Below are 23,485 nucleotides of genomic sequence, written 5' to 3'. Positions count from 1 at the left end.
CCCCAGTGCCTATGAAAGTGACCTTACTTGGAAATAGAATCGTTGGAGTTCTAACCCCAGTGCCTATGAAAGTGACCTTACTTGGAAATAGAATCTTTGCAGATGATTAAGTTAAAATAAGGTCATTCGAGTGGGCCCTAATTCAATATAACTGATGTCCTTATACAAAGGGGAAATTTGGACACAGAGATGCATATGTATGGAGAAGACACAAGGAGATCACCACCTATAATCGGAGGTTGCTTGGCGCTACCAGAGGCTAGGAGAGAAGCACGGAACAGGTTCTCCCTCACAGCCCTCAGAAGGAACCAGTCCTGCCCACACCTTGATTTCAGACTTCTAGCCTTCAGAACTGTGTGGCAATAAATGTATGTTGTTTAAGCCACTCAGTTTGTGGTAGTTTGTTAAAGCAGTCGCAGGAAGCTAACAGAGACACTTTCCCTAGAAATAAAATTTCTTGAAAACATACCCAACTTTGCATGCAATTTCCAGGTATTCACAGATCCACTGAGGCCCAGGTTCCTCATTTTATAACATCAAAGGTGCTATAAAATTTCCAAGCTAAAATCCCCCAGGATAAAGGAAAAGGAAAGAAGAAAATTGGCATCAGCTACTATTTGCTATATGTTTGGCCCTTGCCTAAGCACCTGGCATATACTACTTCACCAAATCCTCATAACCACTCTATGAAATAAATGGAAATAGAGACCCAGGGAGATTGAATGTCATGCAGAAATTCACGCATCTAGAGGCTGTGCTGGGAATAGGACCCGAGTTTTCTTTTACCCTGAAATCAGTGCTTTTTCCATTCTTGCCCTACCTCTGAGTGACCCATGAGAGCCAAAGCACATGATATGTGGCTTCTTGGGCTGTGAGGTACAGCGAGACTGGGGTTACGTGCGTGTCAGTGGCTTAAAGGGAAACTAGAGAAGAGTTTTTTTAAAAAAATAAGTTAAGCCGAGCATGGCGGCTCACGCCTGTAATCCCAGTGCTTTGGGAGACTGAGGCAGGCAGATCACGAGGTCAGGAGTTTAAGACCAGCCTGGCCAACATGGTGAAACCCTGTCTCTACTAAAAATACTAAAATTAGCCAGGCATGGTGGCAGGCACCTGTAATCCCAGCCACTCGGGAGGCTGAGGCAGGAGAATCTCTTGAACCCAGGAGGTGGAGGTTGCAGTGAGCCAAGACCACAGCACTGCACTCCAGCCTGGGCAACAGAGTGAGACTCTGCCTCAAAAAAAAAAAAAAAAAAAATACTGCTCTGCATTATTTTTGGCATTATTATAACTTCTTTTGAACTCTCTAATGATTTTGTATACAAGAATTTTTGTTCTTGCTAGGTAAGTATGGAGACAATAAAGCCTTAAGTCAAATTGATGATGCTAATCATCAGCAAGAACTTTAGCATTTTCAGAGTCAGGGGAGGGATAGTGGTGGGAATGAGACAGCAAAGCAAAAGAAATTCGAGTTTTCTTTCATCCAAAGATATTTACTCATCACCCACTTGGAGGCAGGCTCCATGCTCTGTAGACAAAGTCTGGCCACATAGAGCCTTGTGTCTAGTGAAGAAACCAACGGTTACATCAGTCAATACAGTAAAGCAAATATGATAAGAAAAGAGTAATGTACTACATATAGCAGATTATACGAGTAACTACCCACTTCTTGTTGGGGAGAACACTAGATCTCAGTTTATCCAGAAGTCTGAATAGTGGTTTTCCTGGACAGTAATATAGGAAAGAGGTGGTTCCAGGCAGAGAAAACACATGCAGAAGTCCTAAGGTGAAAGAGAATATAATACACTTGAAGACGTGAACACAGTTCACCATAGACTAAATGCAGAATGAGAATGACAAAAAATAATCATAATTACACTAGAGAGATATGCAGGAGCTAGATTCTGGAGGGTCTTGCCTGCAGCTGTGATGGAGATTGCATTTCCTTCACAGAGCAGGGGGACACCATTAAAGATTTGCAAAAAGAGGACTGAGCACGATCCTGAAGACAGGGCTACTGGTTGTGGAAATCAGGCAGGCCAATGAATCTCTCTGAGTCTCAGTTGTCTCATAATAAATGATAATAAGGACCGTTGTGAAGAATAAAAGAGTCATTTCATACAGTACTCTCAGAACAGTGCCCCAGGAAATATCAGCTCTCCTATTAGAACAGTGACACAGGCAAGCCCTGACTTCGTCAGACACAGTAGTCTAAATCATGCCTTTCATTTCACCTGCTCTTCTTAGTAACACTCCCTAGTGGCAAGTGTGGCAACGGTGCCCTGTGCACAGTGTCCCTGGATCATGTAGATGTTTCAACAGGCGGGTCCCATTCCACCTTGGTTTTCCTTCCACCATTTTCAGGCAAAGTCTGCAAGCCTCCAAATCTACTAAGAGGTAGGCAATGCATTGGGGCAGGGCAGCAGGCAGAGCCCAGGGCACTGGGCATTCAATGGTGAGTTGCTGGCCAGTGGCCCTTGGAGCCTCACACTCCATCTGAGCTTGGACTCACCAAGGCTTATCTCCTTCCTGGGTTGTTGTGGGCTGGCAGAAACTCACCCTGGAAGCATGCATGCATCTGAATCTTGATGCCCTGTCTTTTTTTTTTTTTTTTTTTTGCTTTGCAGCTTTTGAAAAGTTTTGGTTCACTGGGGCCTGGGGAAAGTAAAAGTTAAAATGTCACCATGCCTCTCTGCCATAGGAAAATCCTGGAAAATTCAGTTCAGTTGAGAGCTTCCTTCTTGTCTCTTTTAGGTGCAATTTTAGTGACTCAGGCAAAATGTGTACGTGTGTGAATAACAACTCCTCCAAACACAGGATGCCCCAGGACACAAGGGATGTTCTCATCTTCAGCCACAGTGCCTCTAAGGATGGAACAGAACACCTAGATATATGGGACCAGAGAATGCAAAGAGAATACACTCTTTGTTCTGAAGATTTCTTCTCATAAGGACAGAAACTCACATGTGCTGAGTACACATGCTCAGGGAACCGTCATAGTTGTTTATGCATACATATTATTATTTTACTTTATTAAATCTGTGAAGTAATGATCAAGATCCTTGATGTTATATGGATGAAAAATCAGCTGCAGAAAGGTCTATAGATTGGACCAGAATTTCATCACAGGGGTCATTTGACTTGAAAGCCTGTGGCATTCCAGTATTCCACTGCAGTTCAGCTGCATTGCTTTAAGCCCACAGCTCCGCAGAGTGGTTAGAACCTGACCAGCGTAAATCCCAGCTGTATCACTTCCTGGCTGACATTGGACCTGCTACTTAATCTCTCTGTGCTTCAGATTTCTCAACTATTAAAAAAGATAATAAAATAGGACTGTTATAAATTAAATGAATTAATACTTGTCAAATACTTAGGACAGTGCCTTGTGATTCATAAGTGCTATAAACAAGTTAGCCATTATTTTTACTATAACTGGAAAGGGCACCAAAGTCCCAACTTCATCAGGGGAAAATAGGATATTGCCCAATATCTGGGATAAAAGTAAATACATATATAACCACATAAATATATAAAAAAGGAGACAAAGAACATTCAATACCTAACCTTAAGCTTTTTCCAAGAAATCTTCCCTAAAAAAAGAAAGAATGAAAGAAAACCTTGAGGCCAATACATGAGAAATGTTGGTTTAAAAACTATTTTCCACGCAGAGCTAATTCTTTTATTTGCATCTCCCACACTCCCCTTCTCTTGCCCCGCAACTTCATTAAGAATTGAGATGAACTGTATAATACCATCCTCGTCCCATGATTACCATTATTATCGGCATCCCAAAATAAAGCCCATCCAGGGACTCTTAGAGGAGCTTTATCACCATTAAAATCTTCAACCTCAAAGTTTATTCAGCTTATCAGCTACAACTGGGATAATGGAAAGATAGGGATTTAGTGACAGCCCTTAACTGGGCTAAGCACTAAATCCTAAATTGTAGCTGTGGCTACATGTACAGAACTTTCTGTGGACTCTCTCTTCTCAGGATATGTTTGATTTATGAGTTCAGTTCAATTAGCAAATCTCTATTGATCCTTTACTTGTGCAAATAACAATGGGGAATTCAAAAATGTTTAAGATGGGGATTTGCCCTTGAGGAAAATAAAGTCTAACTGGAAAACCAAGGGCTGATCCCACATTAAAAAGTAGTAAGTGGGCCGGTTGCGGCGGCTCATTCCTGTAATCCTAGCACTTTGGGAGGCCGAGTCGGGTGCATCACGAGGTCAAGAGATTGAGACCATCCTGGCCAGCATGGTGAAACCCTGTCCCCACTAAAAAAACAAAAATTAGCTGGGCGTCATGTCGCACACCTGTAGTCCCAGCTACTCGGGAGGCTGAGACAGGAGAATCACTTGAACCCGGGAGGTGGAGGTTGCAGTGAGCTGAGATCGCACCACTGCACTCCAGCCTGGTGACAGAGAGAGACTCCATCTCAACAACAATAAAAAAAAGAAAAGTAGTAAGTGACTGAGTCTGGCTAGGATATCTCTCACACACCGGCTGATATGTACATGAAATCGTTCTATTGCAGTTTCATGTTTTTAATTGAAACTTTTAGCCCCCTCCAAAACCAAGTGACTCTGGGCCAGTGGTTCTCCACCAGCATCGGCATCACCTGGGAGCTAGTGAGAAAGTGAATTCTCAGGCCCTGCCCCAGATCTACTGAATCTGAAACTTTGGGAGTGGGGGAACCAACAACCTGTTTTATCATCTGTCTCAGGTGATCCCAAGTCATGCTACAGCTCGAGATCCACTGGTCTAGGAATTTTACTCTAATCCCCCACCCGCAATTGTACTAAAGGCTTGTGGAGGACACAACATATTTTTACCCAAGCATATGCATTTTGAAGGAGTGCGAATCCAAAGATTCAATGGCTGGTAAAGAGAAGACCCCCAAGGTTTCAATAGCCCATTGGGTTGAATTAATACCCTTTGATGGAAGATTAAAAATGGATGGATAAAAGATTGCCCCAACTCTCAAAGATGAACTGAGAAAGGGTCAATGTTTTCTTTCAAAGTAATGTGGAGGTGACTCCAAGAAATAGTCAAATGATTCATTAGAACTTAAAAGTTCTACAGCACACATCCAGACTGCCAGAATTTATCTGGAAATATGTTTAAAGCTGGCGATACTTAAATGCCCTTCTCAATAATTGGAGGGTGAGAGTGGACAGACGATGACCTCACATTTGACAGCCACGTCTGCCTGTGCCCACAGCTTCCGCCCACAGACCTCCAGGGACAGGAGCAAATTGCACCACAGCTCCCTGCCTGGCCTGGCCCTCCCCAGGCGGCTCAGTGGCTCATGCTGTCCTGTGAGAGCCCCTGCCCCAGAGCGGCCCCACTAAGTGCATGTGGCTCCTGGGCTACCCACAGCCAGGGCAGCCTGCTGGAGCCACAGGGCCAGGGCCATGCAGATGGAGGCCTCTGGGAGCCACCTCCAATCCCTCACCACTCACTCAACCAGTGGCACAGTGTCCCTGTGCCCACACTGAGCCAGCAAGTCCTGCTGTCCACACCCACAAGCTACCTGGAGGGACAGGACCCACCTCCATCCCTCGGAAGGCCTTCCTGGAATCCCACCTTGGCCGCCCACCTGGGTTCCGCCCCGCCCCCCTACCCCCAACCTTGGGGCTTGTGTGGAGCCCTTGGGTGGGGCCAGGGGCCAGGAGGCGGTGGAGTCAGAGGTGGCTTGTTCCCACCTCCAGAGAGGACGCTTCCTCTGTGGCCAGCGCAGACCTGGTGTTGGGCTCACGCTTGCCCAATGAAGGCTTGTTCACACAACCACAGCAGCCTGTGTGGTTTGTGGCGGGGGTTAGGGGTGGAGGGGATGGCAGCAGCTCTGGACACACTGCTGCTGGGCCAGGTGAACAGAGGGACAGACATCAGACAGGCACAAGTTCAGAGGGCCCTAGCCTCTATCCCAGGCCAGGCTGCCATAAGCGGTTGAAGACTAGCCCTGCTAGGACCTCACAAGCCTGGGTGGCCAGGTCCACATAAGCTGGCCCAGTGGGCAGAGGAGGGGGTGGGCGGGGACAGGACATGCCAGTGAGGTGGGGGAATCCAGGCCTCCAAGGTGCTATGTCCAGCTCTGCCCACTGAGCATAAGCTGGCCTTAGCATGAAGCCAGCAGCCAGAGAGCTGCACCTCCGCTCTGGCTTCCTGGGGGTAGTGCAGGCTATCAGTGCCCCGGGTTGGGGGGAAGGACAGAAGGTGTGAGGAGGGGCTTGGGAGGAGGACTCTCCCATGAGTGCCCCTCCCCAGTCTGAGAAACAGGAAGGAGGGAAGGGAGGGGGAGGAAGGAAGCAGAAAGAGGGAGGGATGAAGTCATTTCTGGAGAATGCAGCTGCCCTCCAGGTTCCCTGGGGGAGTCACACGGCATTTTGGTTTTTCTGCAGCTCTCTGCGGGCCAGAGCCTCCCAGGCCCCCTGTCCACCTCGTGCCACACCTTGCACCCTCAGACAGACACACTTCTCCTGCTCCAGGGGTTTTTATTGAACATTCTGGTAGGGTGGGGTTGGGAGGTGTCCTCTCAGCCATCCACCAATAGCCTGGGGGTCTGAGACTCCCGACCCCACTCTGGGCCCATCTTTTGCCTCTCTGGGCAGCGCCCAGGACAGAGGGGCCGGTCTGCGGGGCTGAGTGGGCTTTGTATGGAGGGCAGCATGGAAGGCTGCCTGCCGAGGACAGGCCCTGGGCTAAGAGGGCCTGGGAAGGTGCGCCAGGCTAGAGGTCGGGAAGGGTGCCTGAGCAGACACGCCAGCATCCGCTGCTAGGTGCTGGCCAGGGCTGGGGCCTTGGAGCCCCGCTGCTTGTTCATGGTACTCAGGAACTGCTGCACATATGAGGTCAGCAGGTCATCCATCTTGTAGCCCTGGACAGGGGACAGGGTGGGTCAGAGGCTGTGGGTGCAGAGGGCAGGTGGGGTTCCTGGACTCAGGGACCACCTTCTCCTCCTCAGCAACCAGTGGTGCAGGGCATGGAGAAAGGGAAGGAGGGCTCCTGCCATTGGGGGCGTCATTTCTGCCTGCCCTGCTGGAGCTGGGTCTCCCTCCCTCCTCGGAATGGGCCAGGGGTGCAGGGGGTCCCGCCTGGCCTTGCCACCTTGGCTGCTGATTCTGGGGATGCACCCAGTCCCTCTCCAGATCTGCTGGCCCCGCCTGGGCCCTGTGACTGAGCCCTCTTAGTTAGCCACTTGAAAGGGGTGAGGGTGGGGAACCCAGTCTCCAGCAGCTCCATCCTATGCATCTTGGTTGGGAGAAGGGACCTGAGCTCACCAGGGAGGTCTCGCACAGCAGGCGGCTGCCACGGCCCAGGCTCCCCAGTGCCATGTGGAAGTAGGTGCTGCCGCTGCTCCAGCTGGAGATCTTGGTGAAGGGATAGGTGGTGAGCAGGTCCTGGGGGCAGAGAGGGTGGGTGGGCAGGATGCCTCCAGAGCCTGTGGGCTCTGTGTGTGTTAGGGGACAGGAGAGAGGCAGGACACACCGCAGAGGTGACTACAGCCCCACCTGCACGGGTCCCTGGACCTGGTGGCCCCCAGCCCCTCCAGAGGCCCAGCAGCTACCTTGGTCTTGGGGTGGATGAGCAGAACCCCATGTCGGTTGATGGCGATGAGGATGATGTCTGGATAGGAGGGCTCTGAGGTTTGCTGGGACGGAGGGACACGGCGGTCACAGTCCAGCCCGGGAGGCCAGGCTGCACCTCCCAGGAGCTCACCTAGGCCACACGCACATACACACACACACCCACGCCCTCCAGCCTGGCGGCCAGCCCCACCCAAGATGTGTGCTGGTTGACGCTGGGCCTGCTGGGGCAGAGCTGAGCGCAGCCTGCTTGGGTAGGAGGCCCAGGCGTGGGGCAAGGTCTACCTTCACCTCGAAGAAGGCAGACCCGAAGGTGGGCCACCGGCAGATCCACTTCAGGAAGGCCACCTTGGCCTCCTCCACTGTCTTGTCCTTGTGCTTGTCATAGGCCAGAAGGATGCTCTGGGGGACAGGAGGGCCAGTAAGGACTTGGGTGTCCAGAGGCCCCCAAAGCCCTGGTGGGGGCAGCACTTGCCTACCCCAGGGCTAGTACGGTGGGGAGGGGAGGAGAGGAATGCAGCGTGAGACAGAGTCTCAGTGGTGCTGTGGACGGCGTGGGAAGGCGTGGTGTGTGCAGAGCCAGCCCACCCTCCACACCACCCATGTGCTTCCATGTGATCTTGGAGCTCAGGCAGGGCATGGCACTGGGGCAGGGTCCCAGGGAGGAGCAGCAGCCCGAGAACCCTTCCCCAGCCCCATGAGGGACCTTTTTCCACTCCTCCGAGGACATCAGGCGTGTGAGGTTCTCGGGCACCAGTTCCCTCAGGATCTTGGGGACACTAGCCAGCTGGGACCGGTCGTTGTCGAACTGGGCCTTGTAGATGAGGCCCCCCAGGTGGATGGCGTCCTCCCGCGAACACTTGTGGAATCCTCGCAGGTACTTGGGCAGCTCCTGGGTGGTGGACACACTAGGCATGCTGAGTCTCTGGCTGCAGCCCACCCGCCCCCAACCTCTTTCCCGCTCAGATGGTGGGGAGCTGGGGCTTAGCCCACTCCATCCAGGACGGACTGAGAAGGGTAGAGAGTTTCAGGCCAGGGGAATGACCCTGAGTCAGGGCAGGGCCCCCTGACATCTGTGTGGAGGTGATGGACTGCTCCACCCATGTGGTTGGCCCTGCAGGCCACGGCCACTGCTCCATGGGCCACAGGACCCTCTGTCCCACCCTCTCCAAGTCATGCTGCAGGTGCCAGTGCAGTCACTGTCCCCAAACATTGCTGCCCTCTGCTCCTGGTTCCAGAGCCCTCAGGGGCTTAGTCTTCCTACCACATGGGCTGGTACCCAGGGCTGAGGCTGGCCCTGCCCTGGCCTGCTGGCTTCTACAGCCTCAGAACAGGTGTGGGAGGATGGGGGTGGCCCCAGTGCCCACCAGAGCAGCCTGCCCGGTACCTGGTGGTAATGGAGTATGGTGTCCGCATTCACATCCTTCCCCGGGGATATGTTGAGCCACAGTTTCCGCATGAAGTACACCTGGTAGGGGAGCGTCACGGGGGCCCCTGGGCGAGGGCCAGCAGTGGGCACCAAGCCTGTCCCAGCAGGTGCACCAGCCCTGAACCCCTGCCACCCCCACAGAGCGCCTGCCACCTTCCTGCCTGGAAAGCCTCCACCCTTCTTCCTCCCCAGTCCCCATGTTTTCCTTCAAGATTAGTGTAGAGGCTGCCTTCTTCAGGAACGTTCCTGGACTCCCACTCCTGGCCCATGAGGGTCATGCCCCTCAGCCCCGGGGCATCCTTCATCACTCCGCGGTGCAGCTACCTCTGTTCCTGCCTGAGCTGGGAGGCCCTCACCGCTGGGCCCCAGGGCCTGGTTGTCCCCAAAACCCAGGGACACACGGGAATGAATGGATGGATGAATGGGCATGGGCCGCATGGAGGCTGACAGTGCCCCCTCGCCCCACCCAGCCACGCCCTCCCCCAGCTCCACAGAGGCCTCCTCACCTTCTTTCTGGGGCTTGTTCTTCTTCACCCAGTCAGACACCTGCCTCAAGGAATCAAAGAAGAAGTCTCCCTCCTTCTGGCTGATGACCTGGGGAAGGGGAAGGTACAGGGAAGTCGGGTGGCTTCTGGGGACTGTCCTCCTGAGAGGTCTCTGCTGGGCTCTGGTCCAGTGGCCGCCTACGGCCTGGGTGCTGCACTGGAGTTGGCTGTGCGTGGACTATTGGCGTGTGGAGCTGGCTCTGCTCCAGGACCCCACCTACCTCCATCTCAGCAGCCCTGGCCGTGCAGCCTGGTCCAGCATGGGTGCCCCTGGCAGGCTGAGGCCCCCCCAGGCAGCACCTAGGGCCCCGCTCACTGCCTGCCCGCCCGCCGTCTGCCCAGCCCCAGCCCAGCCCACCTTGTCTGCAATCTTGATGAAGAGGCTGCAGCCCTCCCAGGAGGCCAGCTGCAGCCTGGTGGCAATGCTGTCACACACATCCCGCACCCGTGTGTTGGCAACTACCTCCAGCATCTGGACAGAAAGGCAGCTGGTGAGGCCCGGGGCCTGGCTAGGGGCCAGCACAGCCCAGGATGAGCCTTCCTAGCCTGGCACTTTTGCTCCTTCATGAAACCTGGGTTGGATGTGGTCTGCCCTGAGCAGGGCAAGCCTCCCTTCCAGAACCCTGGCCAGAGGATCACGTTGTTTAGTCCCAGCATTCGCTGTCCTGGGGCCCCGGAGGCCTGGCCTTTTGACTCGCCTTGAGAGCCCAGCTGCCAGACTGTGGGAACTTCCTGTTACTGGGACCCAAATGTCAAGGCCAAAAAGACCATCCTGCTGTTGGAGAGGGCGTGAGGCGACACTGCCCACCTTGGCCTCTCAGCCCGCTTGTCTTTGCTGCCCCTGGTCAAGGCCTCTGTGTCACAGCTGGGTCCTGGTGGTCTTCCACCTGTCCTCTGGCCCCTTTGTTCCCCCAGCAGCCATGGCAGGCTCTGTGCACAAGACACACACAGTGGGGATACCTGCTGTCCCACACCCCAGCTGGTCAGAAGCCCCTAGGGGCCCCCAAGTCCTGGGACTCACCCTTGCTGCCCACCCCTCTGTCCTCTCTCCTGTGTCCTGGGCCTGGATCCCCCAACTCATACCTTGGGACTGGCCTGACTTCTGAAGCACCCAAGGGCAGGCGGGGCCTGCATCCCATGGGGAGAGGGCGGGAGACTGTTGAGGATGGGACAGCCCTAGAAAAGGCTCTCCGGGGTTACCAAGGAGCAGGCTGGGCCAGGAGGGAGAGTGCCCCATGACCTCCGGAGGCCTGAGACTTGCCGTGTAGACCAGAGCAGGGCCTCACCTCGCTGGTGTCATTGGGGAGGTAGATCTTGTGGCAGATGCGGGAGACGTTCTGCTCCGCGGCCTCCACCTCCACCTGGTGCGGGGGCTGCTTCCGGGGCCCTGTCCTGAGGGGGACAGTGCGTGCTGCAGGTGCCACCCCCACCCTCATCCTCACCCATGCCCCAGCCCCGACGTGGGCCCTAAACCATGTGCCAGAAACAAAAGAAAACCCCAGTGACCATCACTGGGGTGGTGCCAGCCCCTCGCATGTCCCAGGGGCTGCCCCTGGCTCCATGCGGCCTCAGAGGCAGTGATGGTGCAGCTGTGCCCACAAGCCTGGGGCACACACGGGGAAGGGCCAGGCCAGGGGCTCCTGGGGAGGCACCAGCGGGCAAGGCTGGCAGTGTTCTTGTTCTTGCACAACAGGGGCATCGGGCAGGGGCCAGGGACTCTGGCAGGGCCTCTGTGGGGCGCCCACCTCCCTCTGTGACCATGGCTGCCACTGAAATCATGGCCACTCCCACGGTCAACCTGCCCTCCTCACGGCCATAGGAGGCCCAATCCTGCCTCCCAAGCTGACACCGGCTTCTGGAGAGTCCTCCCGGGACCACGAGCTCCTGGAAGGCTGGCCAGGCCCCACAGCATCCCAGGTCTGCGGGCCCAGGGCCAATGCTGGGGGCTGGAGGCACTGGGCTCACCTCAGGACCCTCTGGATGCGGCGGCTGCAGTCGGGGGCCAGCAGCTTCCCCCTCCGAGTGTCTATAAACTTCTGGGCGTGGGGCAGCAGCCCCTTGCTGGGTGGGAAGAGGCCCGTGCACAGCCACAGCAGCTGCCAGCCCCGCTCCTCGCTGTGCCTGAAGGGTGGCGTTTGTCAGCCGGGAAGGGCCCCTCAGGGGGCCCAGGCCAGGCAGGCACCTTGGGGAGCAGAGATGGATGTGAGAGCTGCCTGGGGTCTAGAGGGCCCGAGGGGGAGGGCACCTGCCAGGCTGCATCATGCCAGCTGTGCCTGGCTGCCTGATGCCACGGGCTTTCACACCTTCAAGATGGGGGTGGGTAGGCATTGCACCCATTTTGTGGAAGAGGACACTGAAGCTCAGAGAGGCCATGGCCTGCCAGGTCACACACACAGGGTGGGAGCAGGCAGGGCCATCCTCTCCTGCTCTGACCACCCCTAGGACAACAGCAGAGCAGACCAAGGGCCCCAACCGTTCCCACTGCTGATGCAGGTGCCCAGGCAGGGGTTCCGCCACCACGAGTTGTGGTGTCCTCTCTGAGCCTCAGTCTCGCCTCAGGGGCTGGGATGAGGACTGGGGGTGCCAGCTCGGACTGGCCGCCGCCCCACCAGACCTGTTGGAGTTGTGCGTCAGCTGCTTCAGGATCTGGCAGTAGACCTCGTCCTGCAGGGCCAGATGCTGCAGGGCCAGTGTGAAGATCTGGTCGGTGAGCTCCAGGGTGGGCCAGGCCTGCCGAGAAGGGTAGTCACCCATGTACCGGAGGATGGGTGTGGCTGTCAAGGAGCATGGTGCTGGGGCGGCCCCACGCTGACACAGACTGGGGATAGATGCTGACCCCGACCTGGGCCCCTTGCTGACCCCAACCCCAGCCCTGCGGTGAGCCATGCATGGGCTCTGCCCCGCCACTCCGGGTTTCTCAGATCTCCTGGGCTCTCCTGCCCTAGAGCACAGCTATAGGGCCAGGAGGTGCTGGGTGCCTCTGCCCTGGGGTTGACGAGGCGCAGGCAGGCTGGTGGGGAAGGATATCGACAAAGATCTGGCAGGCGATGTCCCAGAGGTCAACGTTGGCGTGGACTCGCTTGAGCAGCGGCTGTCGCAGCGGCTCGGAGGAATAGGCCCACAGGTGGCCGCGGGCACGGGCCAGGGGCAGCACGGCCATGCTTACTATATCCTTCTCTGGAGCCCTGTGAGGTCAGAGGCTGGCGTGAGGCCTGCCCTGTGGCCTTCTCTGTCCCACGCTTCTCTGTCCTCTGACACCCCTGAGTGGCTGTGGGAGGGTCAGAGCACCCCACTCTGCTGCAAGCCCCTCCTGACTCCCCTGGCCTGGGAAGGCCAGGCAGGCTCCACATGGGTGGCGTGGCCTCTCTGCAGCTCTCAGTGGGTGCAATGAGGTGGAGCGGGGCTGGGAGCAGGGGTGCAATGGGGCAGGGTGGGGCTGGGAGCAGGGGGTGCAATGAGGTGAGGTGGGGCTGGGAGGTGGGGGTGCAATGAGGTGGAGCAGGGCTGGGGAGGCACCTGAAGAACTCATAGGAGAACTCCTCCAGGGTGTGTGGCTTTTCCTTGGGTGGCTCCTCAGTACGTGGCTCTGCGAACTGCCCCTCCTGAGCCGCCAGCTTCCTCTTCTCTGGTGACATGGCAAGCAAGCTCTGGAGGGGGCACAGGCCTGTGGGTGCCCAGGAGCCACCGCCCATGAGATCCTTCCCGCAGGCTCCTCCTGGCCTGGTGGCCTCAGTGACTTGGGAGGGGTCAGGCCCAGGGCTGAACAGGCCAGGGCTTACCCACACCCCTGTCACCTGCTGTGTGACCCAGGACCGTGACTCTACCTCTTGGTGCCTGTCTCCTTTCCCTTGGGAGGATGAGTGCCAATGGCTGTGGCACCCACATCACCCGTTCTGGGGACCACGGCACTCTGGGTTTCTCAGACCCCCACTTCCCCAGCTCCCCTTCTCCATGGGGCCACCTCTCACCCCAGCCCTGCCTGCCTAGTCTGCCACCAACTTCAGGCCTCAGCACAAATGTCCCTCCCTTGGGGATGCCTTCCCAGACAGGGTGAGCTCCCCACCCTATTATCTGTCCCTCTCTTTGGTGGCACTTTGCACAGTTGCCATCCATGTGTCATTATCTGCCCAAATGTCTGCCCTGAGGGTGGAGCTGCTATTGTGCCCAGACTCGTACCACAGGCACAGGGCACATACTCAGCACTCAGTATGTACATGTTGCAATGCTTGCCATTCCTGCCTCCCGAGAGGCTGGTCTTTGGGGCTGGGGTGGGTGGTTCCCTTGTGCAGGGAGAGACTTGGGCCCCCCTGGGTCAGAGTGTAAATGAGGCAGAGAAAGATTGGGTTTGTCCCCAGGACACACCCATGATGGAAGAGGCAGGGAACACCCATTTATTGGGCACCTGCTAAATACCAAGAGCTGGGCTGGCACTGCACACACACCTTGCCGCAGGAATAGTGGGGGCTGCCCAGGTGGCCCTCCTGGCCTCTGCTAGGTGGGCTGCAGGCCCTGAGCTAGGCCTCCCAACTAGGCATCCCAGGACCGCTCCACCCTGCCCTGGGGTACCCAGGCTGAGGACAGGGGAGCGTGCCAGTTACCAGCAGCTGTGCCGAGGGCTTAGTGACCGTGGGGATGGTGTAGAGGCAGGCCGTGGGCACTAGCCCCATCTTGCCTGTCCTGTCATTCTGGCCGAGGGTCCAGTTCTCAGAGGCCAGCAGCCCCTGCTTCTTTGTCAGGACCAACAGGTCCCCCTTCTTGAAGGCCAGGAGGGTGGCATCATCTGTAAGGGCAGGGAGGCTGCTATTTGCTGAGGGCTCTGCAGGGGCCAGAGGCTGTGCTGGCATTTTATGGATCATCTCCTTTGACAGATGAAACCGAGGCATAGAGTGGTGGGCAGAAGACCACTCCAAGAGTGAGTGATGGTGGGACTGGAACCTCAGGGGCCTCAGACGGCTGTCACCTGCTGCAGCTGCACAGGCACAGAGCCCAGGGTGGACGGGGGCTCGAGAGCTCTGACTGCAGCCCTAGCCCTGGGAGACCCTCGGAGGGCTGACCAGGAGCCAGGGATGAGGGAGGGGAGGATGCACAGGCTGGCAGTCCCCACGCCTGGCCTGAGTGCTGCCTGCCTCTCTAGCCCCCTTCCTTATCTGGAATTTGGAGATGGCAATCCTCTTTCCCTCCTGCGGTGGCCGTGAGGACTGAATGGGGCGATAGGGCAGCACATCTCGGCTGACATTTCTCACTGCCCAAAGACCCCACACACAGCCTCTTCTGCTACATCCTAACCAGCACCCCCTTCTGAAGCCCCTGTACTAACCACGCCACCCACCACCCATGACCGCCCGGCCAGCAGCCTGGGCCAGCGGGGGTCCTGGGGCTTTGTCATGCTCCCCCATAGCCCACAGACACAGCCCAGCTCTCGCTGGAGTGCTGGCTTGCAGGAGAGCTGTGGCCAAGAACTAGGCTGCCACCCCCTTGAGCTGTGTGACCCTGGGTGAGCTACTTCCATCTCTGGGACTCTGGCCTCGTGTCTGTACAATGGGATAATGGGGTGCTTTTGCAGCAGTGCACTGTGGGGATAGTGTTCAAAGCTTCCCTGGGCTGGGGGCTGGCCCTTCTCAGTGCTTCTGCAGCAGTGCAGCGCTGAGCATATGCGGGGCTGGAGACCACCTCCTTTAGCCCCTCATTTTGTAGAAAAGGAAGCAGTGGCTGAAAGAAGGCAGAGCCTTGCCTAAAGCTGCCCCCACAGAACTTTGGGGCCCTCCCTCCCTCTGCTTGCCTTGCAGCTGCTGTGTGGAGACGAGCACGCCGCCCCCCTACAGACCCCACGCGCGGCCCTCCCCCCACCCCACCCAGTCTGGCACCTGTGGCCTTCCTGTCCTGCAAGGCCATGGCGAACACGGACCTCTCCTTCAGGCCCTCCAGGAACAGGGCCACCAGCTCAGTGATGGCCACACTGCTGGGCGACACAAACTCGTACTCCTCATGCATCGTGGAGAGCAGTAGCCTCTGCCCGCCCTGGGCCTCCCTGGAGATGAAGGGCAGCGTGACCAGGAGCCCCCTCCACCTCCCCCTGATCCAGCCCCTAAACAGCCTCGGGAGGTGGGGTGGGGGGTCCTGAGTCACAGATGAGGACACAGAGCTGCTCTGCCAGGGCCAGGACCAGGCCAGACACCACTGTGGGTCTGGACAAATGAAGGACAGCGGAGCACAGGACCTCTCGGAGGCTGAGAGTGGTGCAGCCCATGTGTAGGGTCGGCTCTGGGCAGATAATGAGGTGGCTGGTGTGCAGGGACACCACAGGGACACTGCAAAGGTCAGAGCTGAGATGAGCTGCCGGCTCTGCCATGTGCTTACTCTGAGCCACCTAGCCTCGGCGTGCCTCAGTTTACACATCTGCTCATCTGCAGAATGGGCGATGCTTTCAGTACTTCGTGGCATACAGGAAAGTGCCCAGCATGGTCAGCATCAGTGAGAGGTGGCCAGTGGGGAGTGGTGGCCACTGTACACCTGGCACAGCCCAGAGATGCACATGCCACTCTGTCGTGTGCTTTAACCAAGGGGCGCTCTGGCAGGGCTTGGATGGGACTTCCCAAAGGGCATGGAAAAGTTCCCAGTCAATAAGAGCCATGGAGGCCCATGGGAGTGGGGGTCAGCCCCAGCCTAAGAGGCCCCCCAGCCCTGCCCTGTGCCCCAGGACACACCAGGCACTGTCCCTTGCCGCTCTCCCAGACAATCTGTACCCTCCAGGCCACCAGTTCTCGTCCATGACAAAAAAAGGAGCCTTCTAAATAAGCGCCCGCCAGAGGCTGCATGCTTCCCTGCCCTTTCTGGGTGGATCTGGGTTTCAAAGAGAAGCTGCCAGTGCAACGCATGATGCCCCAACGGAGTACTTCATGGGCAGTACAGCCTGGTGCAGGAGGGTGGGGCTCCGAAGTACAGCAGCCATCGTATATGATGATTCTTGTCCCTCCACCCCGGCCTGTTACCCGGGACAGCACGCCGCCCCTCTCCCCATCTCTCCCCAAGCCCCCAGATGCATCAGTCCAAGGACTCAGGGTGTAAGAAGAGATCTTCCCTCAGGGCCCGCACCTGTTGGTGGCCAGACCCATGACCTCTGGGAAAGAGAGTTCCAGCAGCATCTTCTCCCGCTGGTCCAGGAAGCAAAGCCCCTTCCAGTTAACAGCCAAGATCAGCTGCGTCTTGGGCAGGCGGGGGCCTGGCCAGGAGAGACGGCAGTGTGAAGGCTGCATGGGACCCCTGGGTGCCCAGCCCATACCCGCTCCCTGCCCCCCCCCCCAGATGCCATTACCTGAGAGTGTGATGACTTCAAACAGCCGGGAGAAGAGCAGCGGCCACTGCAGGCGGGCGGCGTCCACCACCTGCTCTCGCACGGCCAGTGGTGTGGCTTGCCTCTGAGTGTATGGGGCCTGAGGGGGAGATCCTGGATGTCACCTCCATCACCTGCCTCCCCTAGTGAATCCCTCACCTAGTGCTCAGGGTAAAAGAGTTGATGGATCCTTCTGAGAAGGCTCTACAAGGCCACTGTCTGGAGACGGATCCTGTAGGGAGGCACCTGGGATGTCCCCAGGGACTGGTGCAGCCCTATCATTTTTTTTTTCTTTTTGAGACAGAGTCTCGCTCTGTCACCCAGGCTGGAGTGCAGTGGTGCGATCTCAGCTCACTGCAAGCTTCGCCTCCTGAGTTCCAGCGATTCTCCTGCCTCAGCCTCCTGAGTAGTTGCGACTACAGGCGCGTGCCACCGCGCCTGGCTAATTTCTGTATTTTTAGTAGAGACAGGGTTTTGCCACGTTGGCCAGGCTGGTCTCAAACTCCTGACCTCAGGTGATCCACCTGCCTTGGCTTCCCAAAGTGCTGGGATTACAGGCATGAGCCACCATGTCCGGCCTGGCGCTGCCCTATTCTACCTGGGAGGGGTGTGGGGACCCTTTAGGAGGAGGGAGGAAAGCCATCCCGTCCCCTCATTAGCATCTGTAGGGTGGGGCTGCGCTAGCTGTGGAAGGCGCTGTCTGTGTGCCCCAGCCCATGCTCGCTCTTGCCAGCCTATGCCTTGCGGGACTGTGACTCGTTCCGTGCAGGAGGGCATCTTGCTCCGAGTCTGTGTCCCGGGTGCCTCTCTTCTTTCTTCTCTGGAGCTCTTCTGTGTCTCTGGGAGCCTCTCTCAGGGACCACCTCTAGCTCCTTGTCTTCCAGTCTCCTTCCTTCCTCTTTTCTAACTCCCCGCCTTCACCCATTCCTCTCCCCAGCACCACTGTGCTGTGTCCATCACCGACTATAATATCCAACCGAACTCTCTTTTCACTGTTTGTTGAATACAGTGTTATTTCTTAGAAAAGTGGCTGGGTATTATTCATATACTGGCTTTGGGAATGTAATAAATCCATCAAATTTGAAGGGTGATTTGAAAATATTCTATATGTATCAAATGTTTAGAACGTCCATACACTCTGGCCCGTGGGGTTCCCATGCACCCAGCGAGGGGATGCTGAGGCCCAGAGGCAGGCAGGGGGGCCCCCAAGGCCATGGTATGGTCAGCAGTCAGCTGCTACGGGTGCCCTGTCATGCCAAGAAGCCAGGGCCTGGCCAGACACCACAGTGCAGACCAGCACAGGGACCCATCCAAGATGCCAGCTTGGAAGGAAGAAGGTGGCATGGGTCTGTGACAGAGAGCTGAACTGAGTGGGACTGCTTAAACCTGAAGGGACAGGGCTCTACTTAACTGTCAAGCTGAGGCTTGTTCCCCAGGGGGTGGGGGTTGTGGGGAGGGAATCCATCTCCTCTGTATAGCACAAGCCCCCCCGACCTCCCAAAGGAGAGCCCTCAGGTGGGTGCCTGAGCTGCATGCAGGCTGACCTTGGCACAGGCGGCAGTGACGAGGCTCGCCCACCTGTCTGGGGGCTTGGTCCTGTACAGCTTGTGGGGGATGCAGCTGGGCAGCAGCTCCTGGACAGCCTTGCTCTCTGCTGAGGCGCCGAGCTGCACGTAGCAGTGCCGGGCCAGCAGCTCAACCAGCTCTTCCTCCTGCACAGCCCAGGGCACCCACGGGGGCGAGTGAGACAAGTGAGAGCTCCCCCCTTCCCCAGGATGCCCCTGTCCTGTGGCCGAGCTCTTGCCCCAACACAGGGGAGCTAACCTGTGGCTCGGGCAGGACCTTCCCCCTCCCTGCATGCCCTGACTGGGCCACCATGCAGGCCAGGAATCCCAGAGGCCTTGGCCAGAGCCTCACAGGCCCTCTGCCTGAGGACAACGGCTGCTGTCCAGTTCTGGGGTGGACCCAGCAGGGTTGCTCCGAGTGACAAGGCATTTCCTCATCTGAGCTCCAGTCCTTGCTTGTCAAGGGAGACCAGTAGCCACCCTTGCAGAGTTTCTGCCCGGGCTCAGCTGGGCAGGACCCAAGGAGCCCCTTCCCTCTGGAAGACCAAAGCATCTTGGAGCCTGGTGCCCCTGCCACTCCCTGCCCATGCCTCTTCCAGGCGGGCTTCCTATGCTGCTATGGCTGCCTCCAGTGGGTCCCAGAACAGCATATTCCTGACTCGGCACAGGGAGGGTTGTGCCTGCTGCCCCCAGAACTTCAGGGACACAGACACTCTGCTTTCTCACAATCCCCTACAAAAGAGCTCCCGGTACGCTCTGCACAGTCCAGATGAGAGCCCCTCCCTAGTCCCCCAGTCAGATGAGGGCCCGGGGCTCAGCGGTGACAGGACTTTCCAAGGTCACAATGCCAAGAAGATGGGGAGGTGGGATTCAGACTTAGGTGTTAGGGCTCCAAGGCCACGTTCTTGACCACCAGGTCTCACTGCCCCATAAACAGAGCAGGAGAGGTGAGGCCAGGCAGGCCTGGGCCCTCTGGGACCTGCTGCCGGAACCACGGACCCTGGAGGCTTGGACAAACCTGTGGCCTAAGCGAGGAGGAAACAGAGGCTGGGCCTGGAAGGGACGTGCACCCTTGTGACCCCCTTTCCTGGCCCCCGTTCCTCTGCCCTCAGCCTCCTGCCCCCCACCCCCAACCTTCTACCTGGCCTCAGAAGCCAGTTGGGTGCCTCCTCTATGGGATATTTCCCGATGGCAAAGCCTAGGGTGGACCTGGCTCTCAGGCCCCTCACCTTCTCGAAGCTGTACTCGCCAGACCAGACTCCATGGAGGACTTGGCGGTAAATAAGCTCGGTGCTGATGGGATCCTCCTGGGAGTCGTGCCAGGGGGTGAAGAATTCCTTCCGGAAGTAGATGCGCCAGGGTGACTGGCGCTGGCTCTCGCCCCTCTCCTGGGCCAGCTGCTCACACTGGGCGATGGCATCCATCATGTGGTCGCGCCCGCTGCCCAGGGACCAGAACTGAGGCCAGAGTCGGGGAGCAGGGGTTAGCGGCTGTTGCATGCCCAACCCCACGGGGACGCCCACCGTCAGCTTGTGCACATGGAGGACAGGGCCTGGGGCCCCTGGAGCCCAGCGTGGGCTGAGTGGACACTGCTCAGCCTGTGTGGACACCTGAAGGGCTTCTCCACACAGCAATGGCCCATCTGCCACTCCCCATTACTCTCCCTGCAGCCCCTTCCCTAAGGAGGCAGATATGAGTCTGGCCGATGTGACTCGGCTCTGGCACCTCGGTTGGATGACTGGTGTGTGTCTGAGTCTGAGGGTGTGGGCGTGGAACTGGGGGTGCCTGTGTGGGTGGTGAGGGTCTGTGCCGGTGTGATCCTCCATGTTTGCTGCAGGGGTGTCCACAGCTCCTGGGCGCGAGGGAGTTTGGCGCAGGAGACTGGTGTGAGTGCCTGATGTCTGTGCATGGCTGCTGGGTGGGGGACCAGGTGTGCACACGGCACTGCTGGGGCTGAGGCGCAGCTGTGAGGTGACCATGTGAGTGCGGGAGGGCAGGCTGTTTGCTGTGTGTGTGTGTGTGTGTGTGTGTGTGTGTGTGTGTGTGTGTGCACCTGCCTGTGCCTGGTGCCTGGGAGGGTAGGCAGTGCTGTGCCTGGTGGCTGGGAGGGTAGGTGGTGGCTGGGCTGGAAAGGTGAGAAGGCTTGAGCCTTGGGGTGCTCTCCCTGGGTGTTATGAGGGAGGCAGCTGACCGGCAGGGTGCCTGGCCGGTACCTTGTCATACACGGCGACCTGGAGGGAGAAGCCCAGGTGGTCGCTGAGGCCCTGCTTGTGAGCGATGTGCATGCACATTTCCCGAGATGTGGAGGCTGAGTCCACGGGGACAGTCAGGCTCTCTCCAGTGGCCAAGATGACTTGGATGGGGATGTGCTTCTTGGACTTGACAGCCTGGGGACAGATGAGATTTAGTCTCCCGGCCTCTTGGAACCTATGGACAGGAGGCCGGCCCCCCATCCACCACCTCCCTCCTCTCCCCAGCCCATGGGCCCTGCTTGCCATCCCGTGGGTTCCCAGGGGTGGGCCCTATGAAGCCCCAGGCCATGGGCTTGGCATGGAAAACAAAATTCAGACAAACAGGTGTTTGCCGCTGGAAGCACAGCCACCAGGCAAGAGCAATGTTAGCCACAGGCATCCAGGTCCTCCTGGACCTCCAGTGGGGGCAGCCTCAGGCCATAGTGGCTGCTTTTATTAGAATCCTGAGCTTGGTGTGGTTCAGTGACTTCACCTCAAAGAAGACCAGGAACTCTTGGGAATCTGAGTCCAGGACTCGGGAACATTTTGGGGCCTTTACGTATTGTTCCCTTGTGTCAACGTGCACAGCTACTGCAAGTTCACCTACAATTCCAGGGCTCGTGGGAGGGAGCCCCTGTGGGCTCGGGGCCAGGGTGAGAACAGAAAGAAGGTGCAGCGGAAGTGAGCCGCAGCTCCTGGTGTAGGGCACCTCGGGCCACAGGGCGGGCACCTGCCAGGGTTAGGCTGGGGCCAGAGCTTTGTGTAGAGCCGGGTGCAGGGGTGCTCTTGCCACCCTGGCTGGCTGTTATGAATGACCCTTCCTGAGAAAACAGCGAGAATTCACAGATGACACAGTTGCCAAAGCAGGTCGAGGTGGCACATGTGCCCAATAGCAATGCCACCAAGGATGCCAACCATGGTGTGACTACTGCCCTTGTCACCAAGTGAAATGCCCTTGGAGGGGAGAGCTGGAAGCAACTGGCGCGCCGTAATGCTAATGCATGGGTCCGGTGATCTCCCCCTTAGCTAGTGGGGCCCTAAAGGAATATGGATTTGGAGATGAGGGCCACGCTTGGGGAGGCCAATCCCCAGGGGCACTCACAGGGACCACTGGCATGGGAGGTACTGCAGAGGAGATGGCGGGGCTCAGAGGACAAAGTTCTGTCCTAGGAGAAGGCACCCCATGAGCTGTGCTGGGGGTCCCTGGGGGCCTGCACTACCCCACCCTGCCCGCTCCCACCCCTGCCAGCCCCTACCTGCAGCTCCAGCCAGGTGGGGGGCTCCGCACGCACCCCATTGGCATAGGTGCGTCTCAGGCGCTCGGCACAGAAGGGGCCATAGTTTGCCGGCCCTTGGCCAATGAAGTTCAGTAGATACTGGTGGGTGAGGAGGGAAGAAGGGAGGAAGACACTCAGAAAGGCCAGTTTCTACTTACTGCCCAGGTGGACTTAAAAATTATAATACTCAGTGTGTAAGGTGCATTGAGGTGGCACCCTCACACCCATTAGAAGGATCACAGATCAGTGTGTTTCTGAGGAGCAGTTTGGCAACAAGTTTTAAATGGTGCATAGTCTTGATGTGTGCACACTCTTTGTCACGATAATGCAGGCCTATCCTAAAGGTGGATGTGTGGTTTTCTATCATGGTGGCATCTATGGTGATGAGTGACTAGAAGATGGACTTTAAATGCCCACCCACAACTCCAGTGCCTTCTGGAACAGCGAGGCATCAAGCTGGCATCTGGGAGGTTGATACCATGAGAAAACATAATGAAGACAGTAAATGAAAAGTGCAGGGCCAGGCGCGGTGGCCCACGCCTATAATCCCAGCATTTTGGGAGGCCAAGGTCGGAGGATCACCTGAGGTCAGGAGTTTGAGGCCAGCCTGGCCAACATGGTGAAACCCCATTTCTACTAAAAATACAAAAATTAGCCTGGGGTGGTGATGCACACCTGTAATCCCAGCTACTTGAGAGGCTGAGGCAGGAGAATCACTTGAACCTGGGAGGCAGAGGATGCAGTGAACCAAGATCGCTCCACTGCACTGCAGCCTGGGTGACAAAGTGAGACTCCATCTCAAAAAAAAAAAAAAAAATGCAGAAGAGTCCATGTCCCAAACACGCTCAAGAAAACACGCTGAGGCTCTTTTTGTCTCACAGAGAGATGTTATTCCTTCTGCCTTGGGGAAGGGAGGAACAGCCTGGAAGGGTTTACTGGTGTCAGGAGCAGCCTGAGTGCCATGCGCAGATGGCTTCAGTGACCATGGTTCCTGCTGTCCTCAAGGGGACATGTGAGAAAGTGTTTTCTGTTTGATCACAAGGACCCTGTAACACCACAAAAGGCCAGAAGAAAATATTAATGGAAGATAGCTCTGAGTGTGGGGGTGACTTTTATTTTGGTTTTAGACGTTCTGCATTTCCACATATTACTTTTATAATCAGAATTTAAAGGCATATTAAATCAGTGAAGCTTGGGGCCACTAACACTCAGCCAACCCACCTCCATTTTCAGTCCTAAAAACTAGAAAGAGGTGCCGTGGCCCATCTCCAGGCAGGGCCCACTCCTGGACACCTGTCTTTTCAAGGCCCGTGTCATCTACCTTCTCATTTTAGTCTTGAAGCGCCATCCTGGCACCTGAGCCAAAGTGAAATGGCCCTGCAGACCCTGTGTAGGGGCTGGAAGGAGCCAGGAGCAGGGTCCTCTTTTCCAGATGGGGAAACTGAGGCCTGGAGAAGCATAGGCATGGCTATCCATCTGGCCTGCAGGAGCAGGAGAAATGGGCCACGGACTGGAATCT

The 23,485-nt window shown here is 57.0% G+C and overlaps 1 protein-coding gene across 1 annotated transcript; it reads right to left on the bottom strand.

The window, feature by feature from the left end:
- Positions 1 to 6,654: 6,654 nt before the first annotated feature.
- Positions 6,655 to 22,065, bottom strand: LOC116464378 (unconventional myosin-VIIb; the record flags this gene model as incomplete). Its single annotated transcript, XM_032147630.2, has 21 exons — positions 6,655 to 6,880; positions 7,284 to 7,403; positions 7,571 to 7,654; positions 7,875 to 7,991; positions 8,296 to 8,481; positions 8,977 to 9,083; positions 9,525 to 9,612; positions 9,922 to 10,035; positions 10,850 to 10,955; positions 11,529 to 11,684; positions 12,178 to 12,331; positions 12,591 to 12,748; positions 13,080 to 13,210; positions 14,162 to 14,343; positions 15,428 to 15,591; positions 16,656 to 16,782; positions 16,876 to 16,993; positions 18,438 to 18,605; positions 19,688 to 19,915; positions 20,672 to 20,845; positions 21,946 to 22,065. Coding segments are annotated over 21 exons (2,904 nt in total), but the record flags the coding sequence as incomplete, so codon positions are not given.
- Between the last annotated feature and the right edge of the window lie 1,420 nt (positions 22,066 to 23,485).

The sequence above is a fragment of the Hylobates moloch genome, unplaced genomic scaffold (genome assembly GCF_009828535.3).
Source record: "Hylobates moloch isolate HMO894 unplaced genomic scaffold, HMol_V3 SCAFFOLD_522, whole genome shotgun sequence".
Lineage (NCBI taxonomy): Eukaryota > Metazoa > Chordata > Mammalia > Primates > Hylobatidae > Hylobates > Hylobates moloch.
The sequence above is the reverse complement of the archived record's forward strand: the minus strand, read 5'-3'. Positions and strand labels throughout refer to the sequence as shown.